Genomic DNA, 12,500 nt, shown 5'->3' on the forward strand with positions numbered 1-12,500 from the left:
GACGAAGGGGGTTTGAGTTGCTGATAGAGACAAGTCCACGAAACCTATTCTAAAATTCGATGCACTTCTTGGCACATAACAGACAAACAAACAAAGGAATATATAAATAAATTTCTTAGCACACAAACAAACAAACAAATAAATGCCAAACGATCTCAATAAAATAAAATAAGAAAAAAAGAAGAAGAGAATCCAACGCTTCACTTACTGCTTCGAAATCTCGTCGTAAATGAACCCGCGACAGAGCTTGTTGTCGATGCACTTCTTGGCACAGACGCCCACCTCCGCCCGTGGCAGCACCGTCAGCACCACTCGCTCCAGCAACGTCTTCCCGAATCTTGCCTCGAACTCCTGGAGAAGGTGAAAGAAGAAGAAAAGGTTTAGTCAGATGGAGCAGGAAGAGAAAAAGGAGAAGGAATAAGAGGAGGAGGAGGAGGAGGAGGAGGAGGAGGAGGAGGAGGTGGAGGGGGAGGAGGAGGAGGAGGAGGAGGAGGAGGAGGAGGAGGAGGAGGAGGAGGAGGAGGAGGAGGAGGAGGAGAAGGAAGAGGAGGAGGAGGAGGAGGAGGAGGAGGAGGAGGAGGAGGAGAAGGAAGAGGAGGAGGAGGAGGAGGTGGAGGGGGAGGAGGAGGAGGAGGAGGAGGAGGAGGAGGAGGAGGAGGAGGAGGAGGAGGAGGAGAAGGAAGAGGAGGAGGAGGAGGAGGAGGAGGAGGAGGAGGAGGAGGTGGTGGAGGAAGGGGAAGACAAGGAGGAGTAGGAGGAGGAGGAGGAGGAGGAGGGGTAGGAGAAGGAGGAGGAGAAGGAGGAGGAGGAGGGGTAGGAGGAGAAGGAGGAGGAGAAGGAGGAGGAGGAGGGGTAAGAGGAGAAGGAGGAGGAAGAGGAGGGGTAAGGAGGAGAAGGAGGAGGAAGGAAGAAGAAAATGGAAAACGTTTAATAAAGGTGGAATATTCGATTTCCAGAAGAAGAAGAAAAAGAAGAATTAGGGAAGATTAAGAAACAGAAGAAACCCTTAATGAGACGGAGAAGGGGGAATATTCGAGATACCGAAGATGAAGAGGATAAGGAAGAAGAAGAAGGGAAACGAAGATGGAGAATCAATTGACGGAGAGGAAGAAAAATTTAAAGAAGAATTAAAAGATGGAAAGCAAGAACAGATGACTTTCCGAAGAAGATAGAAAAGGTTTAAGAAGACAGAGAAACATGAGACAAGAAAGGGTAATAAACAATTGAAAGAAAAGTGTTAGGTAGCGTAACCGCCATTCAAAGAAACTACTGAATCCTATGGTTACATTTATCTAGACCTTTAATTCGTAATTGCCTAGTCTAGATAAGTTTAGGGAAAAAAATGATAAAAGCAGAAAATGGAGATAGATAACATTTGTTCTTCGTGAAACATTCACATCATGGATTAAATGTTCAAATATCAGCAAAGAAATACCAACAACAAAAGACCTAAACAAAAAACAACTAAACACCCAAACATAAAAACATACAAACAAACAAAACAAACAAACAAGCAAAAACACCAAAGCAAAAAGCAACCAAAAAACAACACAAAAAAAAAAAACGTACCTGTAAGAAACGTTTACACAGGTGTTCATCGTCGCCTCTCGGACACTGCCGCTCCCCGTCGCACACCTGCTCCGAGGGGACACACCCACCGGCGTTCTCGCAGGTGTGCTCTCCAGGCTGGCACCGGATCTGAGGGGTCAGAGGGGACGGTGAGTGAGTGAGGAAGGGAGGGAGGGAGGGAGGGAGGGAAGGAGGGAGGGAGGGAGGGGGTAGGAAGGAATAGAGGGAAGGCAGGAGGAAGAGAGGGAAGAAAGAGAAGATTGAGAGAGAGAGAGAGAGAGAGAGAGATAATGCAGGAGAGAGAAACAATGGAAGAGAGATAATGAGGAGAATTCCCGTTCCCAAAGAATATCTTCACAATACAACCCAGAAATAAGTTAAAGAAGGGGGGGGGGGGGTACATCATAGCAGGTCCAGCCTCAGTATAACCCCCCCTTAAAGAAAAAAAAAAAACATTTCGAAGCCTGTCTCGAACGCCGAATTGAACGCAGCCATTACTCTACAGGTTCGGACTGTTTCGAAGCTTCATTCACGAGTTCCGACTCCTTTTCAATGGACGCACATACCTTAGTCGTCGTAGTGGTCGTGGCCCTGGCGGTCGTAGGCGAGCTGGAAGGGGTCGTGGTGAAGGTAGCGGGTCGTGTAGCTGAGTTGAGGGGACGAAGGAGAGTTGAGGATCTTTGAGTCGTTTCTGTAAAGTGGTCAGTTATTTAGTAAGGAAACAGGTACGTAAATAATAAATAATGAGGATGATAATAACAATAACAAAATAGTGATATATGATATATAATGTAATATATAAGATAAATGAAAAATAGTTAGTATATTTCATGAAAGTCTGCATTGTCCAAGTATATATTAGACAGTTCAAAATAAGTGAGAAAAAAAAAAATAATAATCAACGTCCTCGCTGTATGAAAGTATTAGCTAATAAGAACACAATTCTGGAAAACGGAATTGTTGGTAAAGTTGCAATGTTGTTGCAGGGGAAAGAATCATTACAATGGAGACTAAGAAGAGAGTCATTAAAGAGGACTAGAAATATTTGTATGATATTTTTTTTTAAATGCTGATAATATGTGATTGTCGTTCAGTCTATCAAATAAGAAAATCGTACGTGGTCTGAGGAAGGTGAGAGCAAATGGGTTGCAGAATGTAAAAGCCAAACAATATTAGCACAAAATGATGACATAGAGGCGTTAGGTGAAGCTTCACTAGAGAGATAATGAGAAAAATTGAAAATTGTGGGAGATTCAGTTTTTTAAAGAGAGTCAAGGCGATTTCGCAGCAGGAATTAAGCATTTTGCGCTTGTGTTTCCTTGCAAAATTATCATTTCGGAATGAAATAAATCTTGTTACTGACACGCCTTATTCTATTTAACTTCCTTTGATGTAAAAAATAGTAATTCTGCTTTTCAAGTGAAAATTTGTTACTTTGTGGTGCATTGCGTGAAATGTGCAAAAGACAATTGAAATATCAGCGAAACCGAAACCAAATGGGCCCGTTTCCCTCCCGCGTCGCACGGGCGGCGGGGAGCGACTCCAGGACGGGCGCGCGGGGGCAGCGGGGCGCCCTGCGCGACGAGATCTTTACCGGTCGCGGGGACACTCCTGCCGGCGTCGCAGGCGGGCACGTCGCAGGGCTCGGCCGCCTCGGGCCCGACGAAGCACCAGGGCGAATGGGCTCCGTCGGGGTTCCTGCAGAAATTGTGGGCGCCAAGGAGGCCCAGGTCAAAGTTCCTCGCCCGCGCCGCCCGCCCCTGCAGGGAGTTGATGGCGGGGTCGTCCCACGAGAGGCAGGGGCGGCCCGAGAGGGTGACGGCGGCGGCGCCCGAGTAAGAAGAGCCATTACCATCGTAACAGCCTGGGGGGGGAGGGAGGGGGGGTGTCAGTGGGCGGGCGAGGAGGGCGGAGCGAGAGAGGGTGGGCGGGACAGAAGGTGAGGAACTTGGTTATTCATGACAGTGGGCTCAAGAAGCTGGTACGGAATAATGATAAATAATTCTGGTAAATAAGAATAAATCATGCTTGCAGGGAGAATACAGAGCGACAAGAGTTGATATATATGTCATGAAGATCACTATTATAGTCATGAGGTTCAAATCATGAGCGTGTGATGCGATGACTAATGTGGAAGTCTCCTGTAAGAAATGTAACATGTGACATCAGTATAAATATTCATAAACATTGATGTTTAAACAAGAAAATTTTAAAATGATCTCTATAACACTACACATATAGTATAGCTATGTGTATATATATATATATATATATATATGTATATATATATACAACACAAACACGCATAAACCAACAAGCGTATACAGAAAACTGAAACACGAAGAAAACAGAAACCAAAAGTAAAAATCATACATTCTAAACAAGCAAACACACCCAAAACCACAAAACAAGCACAAACCAAACGACGACTCATATACCCTTAACTAAACACATACACAGACATGCACAAAAACGCCAACAAACACACACAAGTAAAAATATACCTCAAAACACACACCGGAAAACAAACAAAAAAACAGACATACACAAATACAAAAACAAACACAAAACACACACACAAAAACACTTGCATATAAAAAAAAAACACTCGCAAAAAAAGGGACAACTCCCATACCCTTCAATAAAACAACAAAACAACAGCAATAATAACACTTATCGCATGTCCCAATAAGACGCGCCACCTCCTATCAGCCGGAGGTCAACGCGTGACCTTCCTCCGCCGTCCTCTTTCCTCAGGCCAGGTCAAGGGAAGCCACAAGAACAGGGAAAAGACTAACAGTGTTTTTTTTTTTTTTTTTTTTTTTTTTTTTTGTCTTTTCACTTATTCTTTTTTGCATTATTATGTTTTTTTTTTTTTTTTTTTTACCTTTTTTTGTCTTCCTGTTCGTCCGTCCGTGTTCTTACGGTGTCACGGGCGGAAATGACGTCATCAATATAATGAAGACCAGGAATATTTGAATGATTTGTTTTCTAAATGTTAATAATATGTGATTGTTCTACCTATATCTCTGCCTTTATTATTTATGTAGGTTTTAAACTGAGGAAATCTGGATACGTTTAGCAAAAGTTGATGAAAGTAGAAAAAGAAGATAGATATTAATGATATTTCGCTAATAAATCTTCACGGTATACATTTATTTTTTCTAACATCAGCTGTAAAATCTCATACAGATATAAAACACAAACATAAATAAACATAAAGAAGACAAAGAGAAAAGATAAAATATTTTATTTGAGTGAGACAGGTTTTCAGGTTATGGAAATAAGTTTTCGTAAAGAAGTTATGAATAAGGTTTTCATAAGAAGAATTTCGTAAAGAGGGTATAAGGTTTTCGTACTGAAGTTTTGGATATGAGATTTTCGTAGAGTTTTTCGTCTTAATTATGAGTTTTTCGTGGTAAGGTTTTCGGAATGAGGTTTTACGTCATAAGGTGATCGTAGTGAGAATTTTTTTGCTTTTGAATCTGTTTGGTCTTGGGTGGTTTGTTTCTTTGCATCTCTGGTCCATTTTTCTTCTTCTGAGTGTTTATTTTCTTCTTATTTGTCTCTGTTTCTTTTCCGTATCATTTCGGTTTCTTTTTCTTTGTTTTAAGTGTATTTATTCTTACTGTGGTTTCTACTGTACTTTTCGAGGGAGGGAGGGAGGGAGGGGAGAGAGAGAGAGAGAGAGAGAGAGAGAGAGAGAGAGAGAGAGAGAGAGAGAGAGAGAGAGAGAGAGAGAGAGAGAGAGATCCGACAAATAAGAGAGATAAAGAAAGAGAGACAGAGTAGAGCTGGCATCTTAATCTCCACATATCAAACAAATTTATCCACGTGGTGACACCTGCCAACCCATCCCTTGCACGAGGACACATATATGACCTATGTTAACCTCTCTTAGTACTTCCGGGCTAGTACAGGGGTAACGTGTCGGCCTTTCATCCAAGGGGTCGGCGGTTCGCGCCCCGCCCAGGCGCGAGAAGTTGCAATTGTCGCCTGGAGGTCACTGCTGTGGCTGGGCACCACGGCGGGTAAGGACTAAGCCGAGTCAGCACCAGCGGACACACGTTAGCGAGTCGGCATTAATCGACACAGGCCGGGCTCCCCTCTTGGGCATAGCCCGGGCGAGGCTCGGCTTCGCATATCGGACTTATCCTTATCTCTTAGTACTCTAGTAACCTTCTCAAGGCCACACGCTGCCAGCTCCTCCTCCTCCTCATCTCCCTGCCCCTGAAGGTGCTCTTCACCCTATTCCTCTTCCTTCTCCTCCTCCTCTTGCCTCCCTCCAGCCACCACTTCCTCCCCCTCCTTTACCTTCTTCCTCTTTTCCTCCTCCTCGTCCACCGCCTCCTCCTCTTTCTCTTTCTCCTCCTCCTCCCCCTCCCTCCTCCTCCACCTCTTCTCTCCCTCTTCTCAACCGCCACCTCCTCCCCCACCCGCACTTCCACCTCCACCTCCACCTTGACTGGCCTTGCCTCTGCGCCTGACCTCATCTGACCCTCCGGCCACTTGACGGCTAGTCTGCAGCCTTTCGAGTTGCAGGGAATCCCTCGCGAGATCTTAATCGCCTTTCCAGTAAACTTCCAGAGACATTCTCGTCTGGAAATCATCTGATTCTTGTACTAAACACACGAGGGTAAGAGAGGTAGAGGGGGTGCGGAGGGGAGAGGAGGAGGGATGTGTAGGGAGAAGGAGGGAGGGAGGGAGGGAGGGAGGGAGGGAGGGAGGGAGGGAGGGAGGGAGGGAGGGAGGGAGGGAGGGAGGGAGGGAGGGAAGGAGGGAGGGAGGGAAGGAGGGAGGGAGGGAAGGAGGGAGGGAGGGAGGGAGGGAGAAAGAGAAAGAGGAAGAAAGAGAGAGAGAGAGGGGCGGGTGAGGGAGATATTTAGAGAGAGGTTTAGAGATTAAGAGATTTAGAGAGAGAGATTTAGAGAGAGATTTAGAGAGAGAGAGAGATATTTAGAGAGAGAGAGAGAGAGAGAGAGAGAGAGAGAGAGAGAGAGAGAGAGAGAGAGAGAGAGAGAGAGAGAGAGATAGAGAGAGGCGGATACAGAGAAAGATAGATACATAGAAGGACAGAGAGATAGAGGGAAGGATACAAAGAAAGATAGATACATAGAAGGACAGAGAGATAGAGAGAGGGAGCCTTAAAACCATACTAAAAACAACATTCACATAAACTACAGGACAGATAACCTTGCTAAACCACGCAAACAAATTAACATATCTTATCGCGCCAAAGGCCATGCACTGACTTTATCTATAATAGGTAAGGCATAAAACAAACAATTTCTGTCTCCTACAAATATACTATGCATATACTAACTGTACTCAATTGCATACACACATACTGACATATGCATGCAAACCACGCATTAAACACACACACACACATACAACATACAAACACACAAAGAATATATTACTACTACTATCACTACTACTACTACTTATAATAATAATAATAATTATAATGATGATGATGGATAAATTAAATGAAAATAACTAAAATAATGATAAAAAAACAACGTTCTGGAGACAGTCGACGGTCTGCGGTCAACGTCCATAACAGAATAAACAAAAAAATCCTTAAAAAGATCACCTCTGCTCTGAGTAAATTCTTCATCGCCTCAACAAAGGATTGCGACTCACGACTCACTCACGAGTAACCGGCTGAGTCGTGAGTCCTCGTCGCCCTGAGTCACGTCTGGACGGTGCTATCCTCCTTCACTCCTTCTCCTTCTCCCTTCCCTCATTATCCCTCTCCCTGCCCTTCGTTCTCTCCCTTCCTTCCCTCATTCTTCCTCTCCCTTCCCTTCGTTTTTTCCCTTCGTTCTCTCTCTTCCTTCCCTCACTCCCTCTTCTTTCCTTTCACTCTCTTACTCCCTTCCCTCATTATTTATCTCCCTACCTTCATTCTCCCGTTTCTTTCCTTTCATTCTCTCACTCCTTTCCCCTCCCTCTCTCCTTCTTTATTCCTTCACTCTCTCCTTCTTTTCCTCCTTTCTTTTTCTCTCTTCCCTTCCTTTGAAAACAAAGTAAAACACTAACAAAATAAAATAGCTAAAAAGAGGAAGAAGAAGAAGAAGAGAAGAAAAAGAGGAAGAAGAAGAAGAAGAAGAAGAAGAGAAGAAGAGGAAGAAGAAGAAGAAGAAGAAGAAGAAGGAGAAGAAGAGATGAAGACGAAGACGAAGAAGAAGATGAAAAAAAAGGAAAAAGAAAAAGAAAAAGAAGAAGAAGAAGAAGAAGAGAAGAAGAGGAGAAGAAGAAGAAGATGAAAAAGAAAGAAAGAAAAAGAAGAAAGAAAAGGAAGAAAGGAAAAGAAGAAAGAAAAAGAAAGAAAAGTACAAAGAAAAAGATAAAGAAAAGAAGAAGAAAAAAAAGAAAAGGAAAAAGAAGAAAAAGAAGAAGAGAAGAAGAAGAGAAGAAGAAGAAGAAGAAGAAGAAGAAGAAGAAGAAGAAGAAACAGAAAAAAAGAAGAAAAAGAAGAAGAACAAGAAAAGGAGGGAATCACGCCACCGATGAAGACGATGACGACGATGACGACGAAGACGACGAAGACGATGAAGACCTCTCCTGGTGGCCGCTCTCCCGGACTCGCTTGTTTACGCCGGCCAGCTATTCGAGGCGTCGCTGTGGGAGCCGTCGGCAGGTGCGCCCTATTCGCACTCCGGTGTTTGCGTTGTCCGAATAGCGAGGTGAGTTTTCTTTGAATTTCCTTTTCGTTATTTCTTTCTCTTTTTGTCTATTTCTCTTTCTCTTTCTTTTTTTTCCTCTCTCTCTCCTTCTCTTTCTCTCTCTTTCATTCTCTCTCTCTCTTTCTCCCTCTCTCTCTCTCTCTCTCTCTCTCTCTCTCCATCTCTTTCTTTGTCTCCCTCCCTCTCACTCTCTTTCTCTCCCCCCCCCCCCCCCCTCTCTCTCTCTCTCTCTCTCTCTCTCTCTCTCTCTCTCTCTCTCTCTCTCTCTCTCTCTCTCTCTCTCTCTCTCTCTCTCTCTCCCTTTCTTTCTCTCTCTCTCTCTCAATTCTTTCTTTGGTTCGGTTTATAAAGGACGTGATAAAAGTGGTAATTTTGAAGTTAGCTGTCAGTTGACATGAATGAATTATGAATGAATTCGGTTGATAGAAAAATATTTTTCGTCGCTTCTTTCTCTATGTATTTTTACAGCTAAGATTCTTTCTATATATATTAATTCATTTCAGTTCATTATTTATATATTAGTAATAATAATAATAATTATTATTATTATCATTATTATATTGTTATTATTACTATTATCATCATCATTATCATTATCTATTTATTTATTTATGTTTGCTAGTTACCATTTCTAGTATCATATAATGTTTTAGGAAGTTTATAAGCTTTCATGGATCACCAATGGAAAATGGTAAGTAAAATTAAAATAGCTATCCTAAAATTAATCTATATCAATGAATTCCTTCGAAACTAATCATGTTTTACTGAGTACAAAATTTCCTGAGTATATTTAAACTAAGACTGATAAATTCTTACCTCTTTCCGTGACCCTACTGCCCATACCTTTCTCCTAACTTCTCACTTACCATCTACGGTCCCTCCGTATTCGCAAACATTAACTAATTCCGGTTGACATAAGTGTTTCTGCATGTACGAAGGCAAAATTTCTCTTTTACAATCACCAGTCTCTACGCAATCCCCAGCATCATTAATTCCGGGTTATATAAGAGCAATTACGGGCATGTATGCAATGATTTGTAATTCCCACTCACAATTTACAGATTATAAGCATTCCCGAAATCTCCATTTCCAGTTAGTTAAGGAGTATTTACTTACTAGGATATTACTACATTCTCACTCTCGATCTACAGCATCTACGACTTCACAAGCATCCTTAAATCCGGCTTTCATAAGAGCGCCTGCGGAAACGTGTTTAATCATTCGTACTCCATCTCACCATTCTACAGTATCTACCTGTCAGACACCACTAATTCCGGTTTTATATAAGAGAGTCTATCTACACAGGTAATGTTTCGTACCATTCCCTCTGTCTAGAGTCCCTTACGCTTTTCAAGCATCGTAAATTCAGGGTTACATAAGAATGGACCGAGAGAGAGGCGGCGCCCACGTTAAGCTTTTAAAAGGAGGTGTGACATCATCGCATGTACTGGCAATGCGTACCTGCTGAGCGACAACATCCGGGTTTTCTTTAGTCTGGCGGAAGAGCGAAAAAAATGAAGAACGAAATGCGCATGGAAAGGTGGCGGTCAGCTGATTTGTAGCCGGTTTGTCGTTATCTGCGAGTGGGGCGTGTGTGAGGGATTTCCGCTGTGTGTTTGTGTGAGTGTGTAGTGTTTATATGTGTTGTGTATCATTGTTTGTCTTTGTGCTTTGTAACTAAGTGGCGGTCGATTGATCTGTAAGCAGCTTGTTATATGTTGATGGAACGCGTGTGCTGTGTTCATATTTGATGTTTGTTTCTATTTGTTCGTCCTGTGTACCGAAGGGAATAGTAACAAACGCAAATATGTAAACACACATGTACACAGCCTGGTTTACGTGTAAGTTTCCCTGTTCTGTCGGCATGTCATTACTTGTGCTATGTATTGTACTCAATTGTTTATTTCAATGCGTATGCGCGTGAGAGTGGTTGTGTTAGTTTGTGCTTTGAATGTGCCTTGAGTACTTGACCGCACGTTCATGTGTGTACGTATACTATACACACAGCATTATATTTCCATCTGTGATTACCTGTCTGGCGATACAAATGATCCCATCCCTTGTAAGGAGGGCGGAGGGTGCTTCGGCGCAAGAGAGGGAGACGCAAGGGGGGGGGGGGGAGACAAGGGGGGGAGGAAGGGAAGGGGAGGGAGGGAACCGGGAGGGAGAGAGGGAGAGTGTGGAGTGAGGGGAGAGAGGGAGACGGGGGGAAGGGAGGGAGGGAGGGAGGGGAGAGAGGTAGAGAGAGATAGAGAGAGATAGAGATAGATATGTAGAGAGAGAGAGAGAGAGAGAGAGAGAGAGAGAGAGAGAGAGAGAGAGAGAGAGAGAGAGAGAGAGAGAGAGAGAGAGAGAGAGAGAAAGAGAGAGATGGAGTGAGGCAGGAAGATAGATGGATAGACAAATAGAAGGAAGGATAAATAGGTAGATATATAAATAAATAGACAGGCAGATAGATGAATAGACAGAGAGAGAAGGGGGGGAGAGACCACTCAAAAAGACCCAAAGACCGCCGGGAGATTCTGAAGGCCATCTCAGGTCACCGAGGTCAGCAAGGTGATCAACCAAACGAGCGTCTGTTGCCAAGAAGACCCGTGGCTGCCCTGTGCTTCGGCCGAGGTCAAAGGTCAGAGACGTGTGAGGACGGGGGGGGGGGGGGCGATTAAAGAAAGATAAAAAAGGGAAAAAAAGAAGTATAATACGCATGCTTCTAGATCCGGGTCATGAAACCATACCATAATGGTGAAACGCCACGAGAGAAGATAAAAAATAAAATGAGGGGGTACAAGCATAGAGCAACTTTGCGGAATTCTAAAAAAGGAAGATAAAGATACAAATTAATCACATATCGCAAAAAGAGAAATGAAAATACAGCAACAACAACAAGAAGTGAATATGTGACACCGTAAAAAAGGATAACAAAAGCTACAACAACAATAAATAAAACCAAAGGACGTATAAACAAGAAAAATCATAACCACAAAACCAAGGTCTTTTAACGAGCCTCTCCTTTCCCGCGCGCGCCAAATGAGCATCAGAATGCGGAGTTTTGTATCCCTTCTGAAAGCCGCGTATTTAGGCACGCTGGTCGATTCTTGTGATTGTTCGTAAGTTGTGATTCAGGGCGCCTGTTTATTGCGCATGGCGAGTCAGCATGACTCCATTCTGCAAGGTTGTTCTTTGGCCTTCTGGGGGAATCGCTCCGGACGCATTCCGTGTCGATTTCGATTTTTTTTTTCAATTTTTTTGCCACAGGCCGCTAGTGGGATCGAGTTGCAGTGGAGTATAAGAGATTGGATCCCTTCTCTTGATTATAATTTGTATCTATCAATTTATGTTTTTTTGATGTTGTTGATTCATGTAGGGATAGTAATTATTTTTTTTTAATCATTCGCGAGAAAATACTTACACTTACAAACACAAACACGAATATTTACCACACACACATACACACACACACAACACACGCCCAAAGTCAACTTGCAATCCCTCGTCATGCACAATATAGCAAAAAAATACCGCAATACGTCGCATGACATAACCTAATGTCATGCAATGCCTTGACGGACGGAAAGTGAATGACGAAACGGGATCGGCGAAAGGTCATGCAGAGGCATGGGCTTTCCAGGGATGAGGGAGGGAGGGAGGGAGGGAGGGAGGAGGGAGGGAAGGAGAGAGAAGGAGGAAGGGAGGAAGGAGAAGAGAAGGAAGAAGAGAGAAGGGAAGGGGGGAGGGAGGAGGAGGAGGGAGAGGGAGAGGGAGGAGGAGAGGGAGAAGGAGGAGGAGAGGGAGAGAGGGAGTGAGATTGAGAGAGAGAGAGAAAGAGAGAGAGAGAGAGAGAGAGAGAGAGAGAGAGAGAGAGAGAGAGAGAGAGAGAGAGAGAGAGAGAGAGAGAGAGAGAGAGAGCATATAAAAGCTGAGAACGAGACAAAGATAATTTTCAAGATGACTGGGAAAAAAAATCGAGCATACGAGGCGGGAAATTAGTCTCGGATTCGAAAAAAAACCCAATCTGTACATTTTTTTTTCAAACTCTTTCTCCCATTTATTTGTTTATCCATCTCTTCATTCACTCATGTGTTTATATATTTTTAATTATCACCCTCGTCGTTTAAGTATCATGGTATGGTTACTTGACCCGGATCTACGAGCAAGGGATTGTGTCTCTGCTGCGCATCGTGATCTTCATTTTTTTTCAATCGTCACCTCTTCCTCCTTTCTTCTTTTCTCGTTTAT

General features: G+C 43.4%; 1 protein-coding gene across 5 annotated transcripts in view; it reads right to left on the reverse strand.

Moving 5' to 3' along the window:
- Positions 1-12,500, reverse strand: part of LOC125042532 — a 140,581-nt gene that overhangs the window by 14,568 nt on the left and 113,513 nt on the right. For 4 of the 5 annotated variants that reach the window (XM_047638194.1, XM_047638197.1, XM_047638198.1 and 1 more), the window contains exons 9-12: positions 3,164-3,433; positions 2,136-2,260; positions 1,570-1,698; positions 209-351 (exon numbers count right to left, since the gene is read on the reverse strand). In XM_047638194.1, the coding sequence (XP_047494150.1) occupies positions 209-351; positions 1,570-1,698; positions 2,136-2,260; positions 3,164-3,433 (667 nt within the window). The remainder of the gene's footprint in view (positions 1-208; positions 352-1,569; positions 1,699-2,135; positions 2,261-3,163; positions 3,434-12,500) is intronic. The other variant, XM_047638199.1, reaches the window with a different exon arrangement.

The sequence above is a fragment of the Penaeus chinensis genome, chromosome 32 (assembly GCF_019202785.1).
Source record: "Penaeus chinensis breed Huanghai No. 1 chromosome 32, ASM1920278v2, whole genome shotgun sequence".
NCBI lineage: Eukaryota > Metazoa > Arthropoda > Malacostraca > Decapoda > Penaeidae > Penaeus > Penaeus chinensis.